General features: G+C 35.5%; 1 protein-coding gene across 1 annotated transcript; it reads left to right on the forward strand.

The window, feature by feature from the left end:
• Positions 1-508: 508 nt before the first annotated feature.
• On the forward strand, positions 509-991 carry LOC124898805. Its single transcript, XM_047412823.1, has one exon. It carries the CDS (start codon positions 509-511, stop codon positions 989-991), a length of 483 nt encoding a protein of 160 aa, XP_047268779.1.
• The last annotated feature ends 16211 nt before the right edge of the window (positions 992-17202 follow it).

Raw genomic sequence — 17202 nt, forward strand, 5'->3', positions numbered from 1 at the left:
TAACTTGCTTGAATAGAGAAGTGCATGTTGAAAATAAAGAATGGTGATAAGAAATTAGAGTTTTTAACCTCTAACTACAGATTAATGCCTTAGTCGGACTAATCTCTTAGAGAATAGGCTATCTTATCATGCCATCACTTTAAGTTTGAGAAAATTAAAATGAATCCACCTTTGAAGGTTGGGAAACACTTGGATGGAAATTTTATCTATATTTCTCTATAATCATAAGTATAAGTATGAACTGACATATGACATATCCTATAGCCTATGAGTGATTGAAACACCAAGGTGAACATAGCCCTAGTTTTCTATTTGTCCATTGTCACTATGTTCTAAAGAACACATCAATTTTAAATAGACTAAAATTTAGTCAAATAATATTTTAACCAAAAAATCCCTACTCTGTGGATACTTATAATTAAAAGTCTATTAACCTACATATAGCTTAATTAGCATCTTATTCCCTATGGGATTCTACCCCAATCTTTGTTGGGTTATATATTTGACGATGATCACTAACACTCTTTTTGAAAGTTCCAGTTTAGGCGTAACAAATTTTGACACCATTATCAAGAAATTAGAGCACAAAGCATTGTCGGTACTAAAATATTTGAACTTGAGTTGGAAACAAGCGGCTGATTTAAGATTAGCTCAGTTAAATGAAATGGATGAGTTTCATCTTTGGGTATACGAAAGAACCAGCCCTTATAAAGAAAGGATGAAACTATACCATGAGCGGAGGATCGAAAAGAGAGAGTTCCAAGTTGGGGATTTGGTTTTGCTGTTTAACTCAAGATTCAAATTGTTCCCAGGAAATCTGAAATCAAAATGGTTTGCTTCATTCAAAGTAACTCAAGCATTTGCATCCGGAGTAATAGGGCTTGAAAATAGGGATGTTAAGCTGATTAAGGTTAATGCACAACGTATCAAACAATATGTGAGACCAAAAAGAGGTAAAGCTGGTAATGTCAATGTATTTGATGAAGTCTGAGCAATCAAGATAATTGAATTGTGTCGTAACATTGAATCAGGCGACAATGGGAGACAACCCACAATGTTGTTGAAAAATCATGTAGCTAGATTTTTTTTTACTTAATTGTTTAGTCAGTGTAATTTATGTTTCAAGTGCAGGAGGCAAAAACATAAGGAAGTAGAAACTGTGTATCCGTGATAATTAGACTGATGGACCACCGCAAGTGTGTTGGACCGTCAGTCTAGATTGTAAAGTTAAGCTGGAAAGTAAGCATTATAGATAAGAAGTGAACGAGGATTCGATGGATCATTGGGTGGGAGATGGGCCATCTTTGGAACCATCATTCCTGAGATGAATTTAATGGTTTCTGGAGGAGCGCCAATGGTATATATGATGGACTATCATCCTGGTGACGAGTTATCAGGTAGATTTTTGTAAGAGTGGTTTGGTAGAATGATACTGGTGAACAATAACAGTTTCAGTAATGGACTATCAACTCACCGCTGACCCATCACAGAAATTGCCCCAGGTAAGTCGGTGGAAAATAAAATATACCGGCCCATGAGATGTATTAACCGGGAACTAATTCAAAGTTGGGACCATAACCCGATCCAAAACCACCTAAGCATAGAATATGAAATCACTTCCCATGTTCATGCACAACTCTTCCACTTCATCTTCGAAAATAGTTATAGCTCTCACATTCATCGCCAACTTACTATTCTCTTCATATTCCACTGCTATTTGAACATCCCCAAGAATACTACTCCATCCCATCACTAAGAACTCATTCTCTATAATTTGGAATTTGTTTCTTTTTCTTCTTTTAAGAGTGTAGAATTATCTTACATCATTTTCCAAGCTTATTATGAAGTTGCTTTCATGCCTAGGTATGTTTTATTAGCCATAACCTTTGAGAATATAAGATGAATTAAATAGGGTGAAGTAAGTAAATATTTGCTTTCATGGTGTCAATTATCACATTGAAAAATAAGGATTGTTATCCCTTATTGAAGCTTATGAAAAGGAGAGTCTGAGTAACTCCACTAACAACACAAATTTGAGAGTATAATAATTCAAACTTATCATACTATCGGGTACAAAACGTTAGCCATCATGTGTTCGATAAAATGACTCAAAGAAATTTTTAAAAAGCTAGGCGTGGGGATGAAAGAACTAACAGGTCATCTCAATAGTGATGGACCATCAGAAAAACCATCTCGTAACTGGTTGAATAATCTGATACTACTTAATAAGCAATATTCAAGTCGACATATCATTCCAACTACGATGGATTGTCGCTTGAACCATCACTCAAAGTCTGAAGCAACCAAGTCATACTGGAATAAAGCGATGGTTGGCCGAATGAACCGTCCGCCAGGCGATGAGCCATTAGGGTAAACATCACAAATTGTCCAAATTATTCTGTTTATCCACGAAGAAAGGTGCAATGGCTTACCCCTATATGCGACAGACCGTCTGTCCAACCATCAGTGTAAGACAAAATCATAAAATTAAATTTTATTTTAATTTTCACACATTAACCCTATCTTGATCTATTTCTCATTTTAAGAACAATGACACAAAATTTTCCACCACGGAGAGGTGGGGGTAGAACCAGGCCAGCTCATGAGTCCACAACATTTAGACTCAGGGATGAGCCTGAAGAGGACACGAAAGCCCCATTCAATAACACTCGATAGAGTGAAAAGAATTGGCAACCATCCTTCCATTCTAATGATAAGGGTGAATCATAGAGTGTGGAGTCCAGTAGTGAAAGTGAAACTAAAAGTAACAATAATTTTAACCCAAAATCGATTAAAGAGGGTAAAAAGAGGGATGCAACTAGCCCAAACAAAGATCCTGAGCAAGAAGAGAGGGATGTGATACGTAGCAAGAACCCTGAGGTTCAAGATATAATTAGATGAAAGGTTAAAGGATCAAAGAAACACTACTATGATGGATTTCAACCTACACAAAGTAGAAGCATGAAGAGGCCTATTGCGGAAGAATACCAAATCATCACCACAGATCTACATGAATATTCAAACCTTAAGATGAAATTTAACGAGTATGAGTTGGAATACTTGAACAAACCTTTTGTATCATATTACCGCACCATTATTCAGGAACTTCTAACAAATTACTTGGCTATTTCAGAAATGATTACCCAAAAAGGTCAAAGGTAGCGAATATGTAGAATGGGATGAGTAAACCAGTAAGGGGAGTGATAGTGGATATATTTGACCATTCCATCAACTGAATCTTATTTTGTGAGATTTACAAGACCCCTGCTATCACCCTAGAGCTTGAACTGTAACACCCCATACTTTCGGGCTAGAATTCGAACTGTAGTTCCTACGTGAATAAACTCTAATCCTATGATTTGTATATGAATATATGATTCATTTCCATTCACCTTGTTTATAAAGTGTTTTCTATACGAATCATGGTCATAGGAAGCACTTAGAGCAAAGTTATGTCGAGAATACTTTCATTGATTGAGTTTTTGTATTTGATCCTACAAGGGTCAACTTTAAATAAGTGTATCTTGTAGAATATAATGATTCAGGTGTCTTACTATATATAAAATGAAATATTTTTGAGTCTTTTTTCCAACGCATCTGATTTCACCTTAATCCGATAGCGGAGTAGAAAGTTATGCTCATTTTACTTTAGAGTATCCATCTGTCAACAAGGTGATGACTTGAGGTGATAAGCTGTCAATCAAGTGTTGAGCTATCAACCTCGTCGTTAGCCTTAACCAGATTCAGCTGCAAGGTGATGACTTGAGGTGATAAGTCATCAACCAAGTAACAAGCTATCAACCTCATCATTAACCATAACCAGAAAAGGGCAAAACCTATGTAAAGTTGACTACTAGGGGGACGGGACGTCACCAAGTTGACAGCTTGTCAACCTAGTCATCAATTGAGGAAAATCCTGCATTTTCTTTAGTTTCTTTAGGGGTATTTTGGTATTTTCCTCACCTCAAACCCTACTCCCCACGACTTAAAAATATAAGGAGGCATTATTTTTACCCATCCTCAATCCTTAACATGTTTTTCCTCCTGCCATCATTAAGAATATCAATATTAGGGTTCCTCACCCAAAATTCAAGCCTCCCTTCCCAAGAACAAGAAATTCAACCTTTTTTCCTCAAGAATTTAAAGATTCAAGTTCCAATTTCAGGCTTCTTCAAGAATTCATTCAATTAAGGTATGCTGGGTTATGAACAGGGATCTTCTTCCGTCCTTGTGCCCAAAATATGTTTTAAGCATTCAAGTTATTTGATTTATAGATTAAGGTTCATAACCAAAATTTCTTTGTTTTAAACTTACGGAGGTATCATGTGAGTGAAAGTTTTGACGGTATGTTAGTTTACTTATATCCATGTATTGACTCATATTGTGAATTGAATTCTATTACATTGACTGGGATATAACTGAATGACTTTGAGTTGATTATTTAGTAAGATCTTTTAGTATGAATTTCCAAGAATAAAAACATGAATACCAAGTCCTAAGTATAAGTTTAAGTTTACAAGAAAACTAAAGTCTTTAAAGTTTCATTTATATGAAATCCTCTTGATTTCAAGAAAAGATGGATCTTTTGATCTCAATTTAAGACATGAAATCCACATTATTCATCCTGATTATGATTTATAGTAAAGAAGAGCATAATTGGTTTTCATTATATAAACTCTTATTCTATTTTAAGGTGGATTTCTTAAAGTATAAGCATATAAGTAATCTGAGAGTAGTATTTAGCACCTGAGATGGAAATGCAGATGGGACTATCCAAAATCTCGAAAACTACAAGCCAACATAGTTAACCTTATTCTCAATATATATAAAGTTAAGAAGTGATCACTAAGTTAAGGTTCTATTCTGATGGAAAGGGTAGAAATCTCTCTCCAACGTGGGTAAGACGTTAGACTCCATAGTAGCTCACATGGTTTATGTTGGTTAGAAGAAACTCCCAAAAGAAAGAACAAACGGAAAGATTTTATAAACTAAGTGTTATGTTTCACAAATTTTATCCTTATGCTTCATTAGTTATGTTTATGATTTTGCAGTCTTTGTTTTATTCAAGCTCAAGGTGAGTCATTTGCACTTAACAAACATTATTGAAAGTTTATATGAATATTCAATTATTGTTTTACTTATGCATTCACTCTCACATACTCAGTACATTCCAGAATTACTGACCCACATATATGTCTATGTGTTACATTATCACATAATGTAGGTACCAATTGTAGCACATCATAATCGGACAGTTCGCAGCTTCTAGTTAGCAGGTGAAAAGTTCTTATGATTTGATGACTCGAGTTGACTCTAGTTTTAGTACCTTTTTTATATTATTTACTCAGTCGTATTAATTATGGATAGCTGGGGGTCATTCTCGGCTACCTATAGTTTGTATTAGTAGAGGCTTCATAGATAGTCAATAGAGTTGATGTATTTGATTTTAGTTTTGTAATGTGCACATTTAGTAAAGAAATCTCTTCCTCTTATTTCTTTCAGATTTATGTAATATATATTTAGTTGCTCACGAGTTATGCAAGTACCTTGGGTTAGCTTAGGATCACTTAAGGTTCTAAGCGCTGTGTGACATCTAGGGGGTAGTATCGAGGTGTAACAAACTTGGTATCAGAGCACAGAGTTCAAGTGTCCTAGGGTGTCTATGAAGCTATGTCTAGTAGAATCGTGTGGAGCGGTATAAAGACATCTGTACTTTTCTTCGAGAGTCTACAGGGCATTTAAGAAATGTCTCCTTTCTTTCATACTCTAGATTGCATAGTAAAGTTGTTCTTTTAGAAACTTCTATCCATTTATGTGTTACTCTATAATTCTCTATCTATGACTTTCCGAGATAACGTGAGTACCAGGTTCTAATTTTTACCAAGACGCTACTCTCAAATTTACTATCAAAAACTTTGGAAGTCATACAAGGGGCTTGAGAGGAGCTCGCTAGTGTGTTATAAGTCCCTTAAGTTGAAAGCTTATGTCCTCATCCATACGAGTTGTACAGTTATGATAGAATATGTTATGTATTTAGATTCCTCATTAACCCCTTTAATCCAGATAGTGCTCATGAGAGGAGATAGTATAAACCCAGATTGTTAAATAGAGTTTGCATTCAAGGGATATTATGTCCTTGAGTGTTATGATTCATAAGTAGTAGAACTTTCTTATAGTTGGGAGTATGGTTTTAGAAGTGTAATGACAAAAAATGTGGTAATGGCGATTGATTAAATGTATATAGATGAACTTTTGCATACACTCGAGTTAATAGTGAAGTGATATGTCCTTTTATGTTAGCTTAGGGTAATGAATATAGTACATGTTCCTTGGTGAAAGGTAGAGAAAAAGTTATTAGTTAAGGTGAATTGTTGTTTTATTGAAGTAGGAAAGGAGTTATTGATGGTATTTATTGTGTTAGAAAAGTATAGATTATTAATAAAAGTATTTGGTGGTTGAGTATTGTTAATTTAGGCTCCCCGTGAGGTTACAAAAAGAAGGGGAGTTTATTTGACACTTATAGAACTGTGAAAGTCATTTAGGTGTATAGATGGGTAAATAGTAGTAATGTGTAGAAGGAGGATGTGCGAGCGAATTTTAATAAGATATGTCATATCATTATGATTGATTATTATTGGTATGAGTTTCTAGTGGACTAGTGTTTCTTGGTGTTTTATTTTATAGTTTCAAGCGCGAATAGTATGTGAGGTTGTGTTGTTAATCATGCCTAGGACTAGGCACTAAGTTTGAATAGTGGATGATCATCAATGTAGAAATAATGATTGCTTGGTTAGTGATTCTAGTGTTATGGAAGTGATATAGTAGGCTAGGATAGTGTATGAAAGAGTTAAAGTTTATTTTTCACAATTAAGTATGATGTTGTAGGTATAATTTAGAAGTGTACCCAAGGTGATATAGGGTTGGATTATTTTCTAAGATTATTTAAGGTTGTGTATGGTTAATAGTACCTTGGAGTTGCTAAATAGGAAGAAGGTTAGTTATATAGTATATGGTGTTCCTAATAGCTAAGTTAATGAGTTATGGATAGATGATGTTGAGTCTTTTGATATAATTTTGATTCTCGTGGTTTAGGGGAAAATATAAGTTTAGAAATGTGATACAACTTATGTGTTTATTGAGGCAGGAATGTTTGCGGGGGAGAGTGTAAGTCTATCACGATGATAATTGAAGATAGAGAAAGTTAAGGATGCTATATATAAAGGGATTGTCCAAGAATGAAGTTAGAATGTTTTAAATATATTTCATTCACGTGAGTTGAGCATTTCTCTATAGAACATTAGAGTGAAGAAATTATGGCCCAGTCCTAGAAATATGAAATAGATCCATAAGTTTAGAAGGTTGGCTTTAATCTAAGGGGGAGATGATAGTGGTGATGAACAATTGCTTAGATGGGAGAGAGTAAATTTTTCTTGTTGGGGAAAGATTGTTGCATGCTTATTTTATCTAAGGCTATAAGTTTGAAGGATGACTGAGGCCAAGCTTTTGGTATACATCATGGTTAGTTAAAAAAAATCCGTGTGTCTCTTCTTAAGGACAGTGCATGGAAGTGTTATTTATAGAAGTATTAGATAATATGGGAAAGATGCTTTGCTGGGTTGTTTTTCTATAAGTTCATGTGTGGTTATAATGATAGGCTTGAATGTCATGTTGGTATATGCATGGACGGGTGCATTGCACATTAGTGAATTCTTAGTAAGAGGTCGAAGTTAGTCGTTGAAGTTGTAAGATGAATTATTATTGAGAAGAAAGATGTAAAACACATATATAGTATTGAATTCGTGGTTTATACTAGTATTATGGTGTTATGTGCAGTACCTTGTGAATTCGAGTTAGGCTTGAACATGGCGAGAGCATGTAGTTCAAATCAGATTTTGGCTAGAGTAGTTATATGTACCAATGTGAGAAGTGTAAGGTGAATCAAATGAGCATGGTATTTAAAGGGGAAAAGTATAGTTTAAGGAGTATTTTAGAAATGTGGCTAAGCTTGGAAGTTAGCAATCGTATTGCCTAAGGCAAAATGATTCTATCCTAGCTTATCTTTTATAGGCCTTTAGTCCATGATTATAGAGTTGTAACCATATTGAGATTCCTTATACAGATATCTCATTCAGGTCATGCCTAAGAATTCTTTGCTCCCTAATATTATTAGAACTTCTTTGAAAAGTGTCAGATAAATACTCCAGTTGAGTATAAACTTTCAGTAAGAGTCAGTCCGTATAACCATCAATTCAGTTTAGCAATCAGACATGGATATTCATTTTCATGTATTTCCATATAGTCTTACTATCTAAAGTTTCATGAGTATGGATATTCTATGAGGTAATTTGTTCGTATACATGTAAGTTGCGAATTCAGTTTAGTCCATGCATTATGTATACGATTCAGATATTTGGTCATGATTCAGTTCATAAGTGTTCAGTGAATGATCTCAATTTTCCAATTATTCTAGCTTAGAGAGTGTAATACCCCTCGTACGACCTTAGTCACATTATCTTATGTTTTGTGCTTACATAATGTACTTGGTGATGCCATGAAGCCCTTTTTGCTTTGATTCCTATATGTGCTTTGTTGAGGGATAAACTTCTAATGAGAAGTTACATACTTTATTCCATCCTTAGTAACTCTTGGAAGTTTATTGCATCAGTTATCACTTCGTATATCTATATGCATGATTGAGTCATGACCATTTCAAGTGAGTTCTAAACTCTTAGAATGAATCAACTCCTTATAGTCAATAAAGTCACGTCAGCTCAGAAATCAGTTTTATGATAAAAGTTATAATGTTTTAGCTCATCTATATCCTTCATTACTAGACATGTCATGTGTACATTATTCCATACTTCTAAGGCTTCAACAATTTCCTATCCATCATTCGAGGACGAATTATTCCAAGGGGGAGATAATGTAACACCCCGTACTTTCGGACTAGAATTTGAACCATCATTCCTACATGTCTAAACTCTAATCCTATGACTTGTATATGAATATATGAGTCATGACCATTCATATTGTGTATAAAGTGTGCGAGTCAAGGTCATCGAAAGCACATAGATCAAAGCCGAGTTGAGAACACTTTCATTAATTGAGTTTTTGTATTTGATCCTACAAGGGTAAACTTTAAACGAGTTTATCTACTAGAATGTAATGATTCATATGTCTTACTATATATCAAATGAAATGTCTTTGAGTCTTCTTTTCAACGCATCTGATTTTACCTTAATCTGATATTGGAGTAGAAAGTTATGCTCATTTTATTTTAGAGTATCCATTTGTTAAGAAGGTGAGGACTTGAGGTGATACGCCTTCTACCAAGTGATGATCGATCAATCTCATCGTCATTCTTAACTAGATTCAGCTACAAGGTGATGACTTGAGGTGATAAACTATTAACCAAGTGACAAGCAAAGAACCTCGGCGTTAGCCATAACTAGAAAAGGGTAAAACCCAAGTAACATTGATGACTAGGGCGATGAGACGTCACCAAGTTGACAGCTTGTCAACGTAGTCGTCAATTGAGGGAAATCCTGTGTTTTCTTTAGTTTCTTTAGAGGTGTTTTGGTCTTTTCCTCACCTCAAATCATACTTCTCACGACTTAAAAACATAAGGAGGCGTTATTTTCCCCCATCCTCAATCACTTAAGACGTTTTTCTTCCTCCCATCAACAAGAATATCAAGAACATCAAGATTAGGGTTCCTCACCCAAAATTCAAGCCTCCCTTACCAAGAACAAGAAATTCAAGCTTTCCTCCTCAAGAATTCAAATATTTAAGTTTCAATTTCAAGCTTCTTCAAGAATTCATTCAATTAAGGTATGTGGGGTTATGAACAAGGATCTTTTTTCATCCTTGTGCCCAAAATATGTTTTAAGCATTCAAGTTATGTGATTTAAAGATCAGGGTTCATACCCAAAATTTCATTGTTTTAAACTTACGGAAGTATGATGTGAGTGAAAGTTTGTTTTAAACTTACAGAAGTATGATGTGAGTGAAAGTTTTGAATGCATTTTAGTTCACTTATATCCATGTTTTGACTCATATTGTGAATTGAATTCCATTACATTGACTAGGATATAACTGAATGATTTCGAGTTGATTATTTAGTATGATGTTTTAGTATGAATTTCTAAGAAGAAAAACATGAATCCCAAGTCCTAAGTATACGTTTAAGTTTACAAGAAAGCTCAAGTCTTTGAAGTTTCATTTATATGAAATACTCTTGATTTCAAGAAAAGATGGATCCTTTGATCCCAAGTTATGACATGAAATCCATATTTTCATTTTGTGATTATGATTTAAAGTAAAGAAGAGCAAAATTGGTTTTCATTATATAAACCCTTATGCTATTTTAAGGTGGATTTTTTAAAGTATGAGCATATAAGTAATCCGGGAGTAGTATTTAGCACCGAGATGGAAATGCGGATAAGCGTATCCAAGATCCCAAAAAATATGAGCCAACGTAGGTTAAGTTTATTCTCAATTGGATGAAGTTAAGAAGTGATCACTAAGTTATGGTTTTATTTTGATGGCAAGGGTAGAACAACTCTCCCCAATATGGGTAAGAATTTGGACTCCACGATAGCTCACTTAATTTATGTTGGTTAGAAGAAACTCCCATAAAAAGAAAAAAAAGTAAAGATTTTTGTCACGACCCGAGGCTACCCCCTAGTCGAGACAACGGTGGTTACGGTCACAAGTGATCATAAGCTAACCCATGAGCTGGTACCTACTGTGAGCACTGAGTAATATGATAATAAACAACATATGTGGAAAAATAACTGATAATGCCATAGTGTTTTAAATACTAAAACACAATTAAATCATAGATCTGAAACATATGAACATATACTGAAAAGACTGATAAAACAACTGATAAACCAACTAACTATTTGAATGTTTGAAAAGCCTCTAACTGACTGATTGTGGAGTGGATACGACAAAGCCCCAAATATCTCTGACTAAATGGAAATACTAAACTACTGAGATAAACTGAAATGAAAAAATTACGTCTTCGATAGATGAGAACTCATCACGACCGCTGCTGCTGATAAGATGAGCTGTCTAAGCGCGGTCAGGAAACTATCCATCTGAATACATGATATAAGACATCATAGTGTGAATAAAAGTATGCACTTAGTACTTTTAATGTACTCGTATATGAGATGAGGTTAGGCTGTAATGCAAGGGTTAACTGTGCATGAAATAATGACTTGCTGAATAGCATGAGGTAACTGAGTATGCATGCATGAAAACTAAAATACTGAGAATGCAAGACCAAGCATATAATATTTCTGAAATAATCTGTATAAAAATTACGAAAATCTAATAACTGAGTAATTGGAAGTTTGTAAGCTATGGTCAAGCAAAATTAAACTGAATTTTATATTGAATATTGTACTGAGACTGTAGGAGATATGATCTAATCGATATGCCCCAATATGAGCTAATCGAGGTCCAATATGTACCTTAGTTGGAAGGGTGTCAGTACCATGCCACGGGTACTAACACTGGCTATTTGGATCCACCAATCTGATGTCTTGAAGGACCAGGGTGTCAAGCCTAACTGACGGGTGACCCTTGAGAGGAAGTTAAGCCTAACGGATGAGTGAATCCTCATATCCTATACTGGATACGTAGTTCTAGAATATAGGTACTACAACTAACGACTTTGCCTAACTGACAGGGAAGCCACCATCCCTGCATTTACTCAGTGATAAATCCTACTCCCAACGAAACTGACATTGATTATTGGATTGAACTAAGCTTAACTGAACAAACAACTAATCATAGCAACTGACTGAATGATAATGCTTATGGTATACCTAAATTCATTATGATGATACTGAAATTATGTAAACATCTAAGTATCAGGTGTTCATAACCCTCTAGCAGTGAATGGAAATAACAATACGGACATATAAAAGCTTCAAAATTGTAGTAGGGGATCATTGTTCAAAATCTAACACTTAGGCACTTCATCAAACACATGAGAGTCATGAACTTAAACATGGGAATGGGTAAATCATGTGATGATAACATAATTACAATTCTAAAATCATGAGTTAGGGATTTAACATGAAAATTTCATTATTTAAACGTGTAAAGGCCCATTCCATCAAAACACTTGTAAACACAATACTTAAATTGAAATTCATTAGAGTTTCATAGAGATAATTCATCATAAACATGTAAAATTCATCATTTAAAACCATAAAAATGGATTATTGGATTCAATGGGTGAAAAGGGCCCATGGATGTACATCACACATACCTTAAACCCTTAAGCTTGAAAGAAGAATTCTAATCTTGAAGTTTTCTTGACGGTTCTTGGATTTTTGAAGCTTGAATTCTTAGTTTCCTTGGAGAGGAAGGAATGGAATTTGATGATTTTAGGGAAAGAGTAGGGTTTGCTTTGAGAGGAAATTGGAGAAGATGGGCAAATAATGCCCTAAATGATGTTTTAATTCATGTTTTTATGAATTGATTCAATGGGAAAAGACATAACTGCCCCTCAAGAGATTAAATTCATAACTGAAGCGCAGTTTAATGTTTTACCGCGACGCGATGAGGTGTCCATAGCGATATGGACTGTGACTCGATGCTATCGTGGTGAGCAGTTGAAATCAAAATCCAAATACAAACCAATCCTCATCAAAAAAATTTGAAACTTCCTCGATACATGCTCCTTACACCCCTGAACATGAATTAACTCAAAAACCTACATTTCGTGGTTGGGAAGACTAATTTAAAAATCCTTGAAGTTAAGAGGCCAAAAATAGGACTAAGTCCCCAACACTTGGTGAAATTTCAGGCTTTAAGCCTCTTATGCATGCAACTAGGAGCTGAACTAAGCTAAGTATAATATAGGATATTATAATATCTCCCCCCTAGGGAATATTCATCCTCGAATGAAACTGATTAAGCTGAGAATGCTGGGGAAACTGAAATCACATACTGAACATACATAACTGAAAACATGATTACATGACTGAGTCTGTAACATGATACATGACTGAACTGAATTCATGAATACATGCAAAGACATGAGAATGATTATATAGCTAGGACTAAGAATGGAAAACAATCAATCTAAGAAGAACTGTTACTTTAAGTAGAATCTGAGTTTATTGAGAAAAGATGAGGGTACTTGGTATGCATATCTGCTTCTGCTTTCTAAGTGGCTCCCTCAAGAGATTGATTCCGCCAAAGAACTTTAACCAAGGAAACTTCTTTGTTCCTTAGTCTACGAATTTGGCGATCAAGGATCTCGACTGGTACTTCTTCGTAAGAAAGGCTATCCTGAACATCTGTGCTTTCTTAAGGAACTACAACAGTTGGGTCACCAATACACTTCTTTAATAAGGAAACATAGAACACCGGATACACTGTTGCCAAATCTGCAGGCAACTCAAGCTCATATGCTACCTTCCAAAAATGACTCAAGATTCAATAAGGGCCAACATATTGGGGACTGAGTTTCCTTTTTTTGCCAAATATCTTCGCTCCATTCATGGGCTATATTTTAAAATAGACCAAATCACCAAATCACAAATATCAAACTCAAGATCTCTTCTCCTTACATCTATCTGTATAGGATTTCTGATGGTTTTGGGTTGTCCTAAGCTTCCCCCTAATCAACTGAACCTTCTCTATTATATTAAACACCAAATCTGGTCTTATCAAAGTAGTCTTACCTGCATTAAACCAACAAATAGGAGATCAATATCTCCTCCTATAGAGAGCCTCAAATAGAGACATCTAAATGCTTGAGTGATAACTTTTATTGTAGGAAAACTCAATCAAAGGTAAGTGCTCATCCCAACTACCCTTAAAATCAAGAACACACGCCCTCAATATATCCTCTAGGGGTATGAATGGTACTCTCCGCCTGACCATCTGTATGAGGATGAAAAGTTATACTGAGATGAACTTGGGTACCAAGACCCTTCTGAAAAGCTCTCCAAAAGTGAGAGGTAAACTTAGTACCTCTATCTAAAATGATAGACACCGAAACTCTGTGCAACCTAACCAACTCTCTATTATAGAGCTTAGCACAATCCTCAATTGAGTACGAAGTATGAACTGGCAAGAAATGAGCTAATTTGGTCATTCTGTCTATAATGACACATATAGAATCATGCTGACGACGCATGTGAGGCAAACCCGTAACAAAATCCATGTTCACCTTTTCCTACTTCCAAGTGGGAATAGTGAACTCTTGTAAATATGTCACTAGACCTCTAGTGCTCAACCATAATGTACTGATAATTAGAACACTTAGCTATAAACTCTGCAATATCCCTCTTCATACCACTCTATCGGTAGATTTCTTGCAAATCCCGATAATCTTAGTGGATCCTGGATGTATAGAATAACACACACCATGCACTTATGATAAAATACGTTGTCTCAAACCATCAAAACATGACACACACAGCCTACCCTGACATCGCAACACACCATCTCCCCTTTTGGAGAAAACCTCCACTTTCTGACCTCTAACTGACTCTTTTAACTTAACTAAACTAAAATCCCTATCTTGCTTCGTCTTTACTTCGGTAACCAAAGAAGATTCCAAACTATTCTAAACCCAAACACTACCTTCAGTTGAATCAACCAACCAAACACCTAATATAGCAAGCTGATGAACCACCTGAACTAACCTCTTCTTATCATTCTCAACTTGAGAATCACTACCCATAGACAATCTACTAAGGGCGTTTCCCACTATATTGGCCTTGCCCAGATAATACAACATATTCATATAATAATAATTTAACAATTCTAACCACATTCTATTATGAAGATTTAAATATTTCTATGAAAAAACATACTGAAAACTTTTTTGATCCGTGAACACATCAACATGAACCCCATAAAGATAATGCCTCCAAATTTTCAAGCAAAAAACAACTGCGGCCAACTCAAGATCATGGGTAGGGTAATTTTGTTCATGGGATTTAAGCTGTCTAGAGGCATGGGCTATGACCTTACCTCTCTGTATCAATACACAACCAAGACCATCTCTGAAAGCATCACAGTAAACAACAAACCTATCTGAACCATGTAGAAAAATCAAAACTGGGGTTAAGGTGACTTGAGTCTTCAACTTCTGAAAACTCTTTTCACAAGAACCTGGCCACTGAAATTTGACTTTCTTCTAAGTTTATTGAGACATGGGGGATGAAATAGATAAAAACTCTTTAACAAACCATATATAATAGTTGGCCAAACTCAATAAACTCCTGATATATGATGGAGAGATGGGTCTGGGCCAGTTTCTTACTACTTCAGTCTTTTGAGGGTCAATTTTAATGCTATCACCAAAAATAATATGGCCAAGAAAAGATACTGATCTTAGCTAAAACTTGCACTTATTGAATTTAGCAAACAACTAATGGGTTCTAAGAGTCTGCAATATAATTCTGAGATTGTCTGCATAATCATTTTCACTACGAGAGTAGACAAGAATATCATCAATGAAGACTTGATGAACATGCCCAAGTACTGCTTGAACACTCTGTTCATCAAGTCCATGAAAGCTGTTGGGGCATTTGTTAGTCCAAAAGACATAACTAGAAATTCAAAGTGACCATACCGGGTTCTGAAGGTTATCTTCAAAATGTCATATTCTCTGACTCTGAGTTGATAATAGATGGATTTGAGGTCTATCTTAGAGAAATAAATGGCACCCTGAAGTTGTTCGAACAAGTTATTAATATTGGAGAGTGGGTATTTATTCTTGATTATGACTTTGTTCAACTGACGGTAATCAATGCACATTCTAAGTGAATCATTTTTCTTACGCATGAAAAGGACTGGAATGCCCCATGGGGAAACACTGGTCCTGATGAATCCCTTATCTAAGAGGTTTTTCAACTATTCTTTCAACTCCTTAAGCTCAACTGGAGCCATTTTGTAGGGCGGATTAGGGATAGGCTGGGTATCTGGAAGGAGATCTATTTTGAGACTAGGAGTCACAAAATTGGAGCCTTTGACTCGAACAAGATGGTAAACACACCCCTTAGATATCATCTTTATCGCTCTAAGATATGACACAATTTTACCCCTAAGCGCTGAAGTACTACCCCTCAATTCAATAACTAGTTCATTGGAAAACTAAAACTAAATGACTCTATTTATATATTCAACTGAAGCATAACATGAGTGAAGTCAATCCATGCCAAGAATGACATCAAAATCAGACATCTCTAGTTCTACAAGATCTACTTAAGTGATTTTTTAAGATACTATAATTGGGCAGTTTCTGTACACCCGTCTAGCTATGATAGATTTACCCACAAGGGTAGGCACTGAGAAAAGCTCTACTATTATTTCAAGACTGACATTAAAATCACCAACTATATAGAGAGTTACAAAAGAAAGTAAGGCCCCGGGGTCTTGCAAAGATAAATATGAAAATGAAAGACCTGTAATGTACCTGTAACCATATCAGGAGAACTTTCCTAGTTCTGTTGGGACTAAAGTGCATACAACATGTTCTGCCACTGTCCACTAGTGACATTAGAAGCAGTGCCCTGCTGAGTCGGGCGACCTATGAGTGCTGCTAAAGAAGTATCCTGGCCCTGTTGGCAATCATTTCTGCCCCTCTACTCCACCACCATACACTCTAGGATCCTATGGCCTGGCTTTCTACATCCAAAACACACATCACTACTATCCTTACACATACCCTGATGATTCCTACCGCATTTTCTACAAAGCGAATTAGTACGATCGCTGTTCACACTACCTTGGGACTTGGAGCCTGGTGCCCTGTCCTGACTGTCATTTCTGAATTTTGGCATTGGCACACTAGTTGATGGATCTGGGGCTAAAAAATTTCTGATGGAACTGAGAATAGTTACCACCCTCTGATCTCAACTGATAAAAGTTAAAGCTATATGTTCTAGCCCTCTTATTCTTTTTTTTTTCTCCTTAAGCTTTTGTTCCTCAATCTACTAAGCATGAACCATAAGCCTAGATAGGTCCATCTTTTTAGTCAACATAGTATTCCTATATTCCTTGACCATACTATCAGCTACACCAGAAATAAACTTACTCATTCTTGACCTATTATCAGCCACCATCGAAGGAGCATACCTCGTTAACTAAGTAAACTTAAGTGAGTATTACTTCAAACTCATACTACCCTATTTCTAATTAATAAACTCCAGTACCTTA

The sequence above is a fragment of the Capsicum annuum genome, chromosome 1 (assembly GCF_002878395.1).
Source record: "Capsicum annuum cultivar UCD-10X-F1 chromosome 1, UCD10Xv1.1, whole genome shotgun sequence".
Classification (NCBI taxonomy): Eukaryota; Viridiplantae; Streptophyta; class Magnoliopsida; order Solanales; family Solanaceae; genus Capsicum; species Capsicum annuum.

What these genes read in the sequence shown, in the direction of transcription:
- LOC124898805 (XM_047412823.1), top strand. Translation starts at nt 509, where the DNA reads ATGATCACTAACACTCTTTTTGAAAGTTCCAGTTTAGGCGTAACAAAT.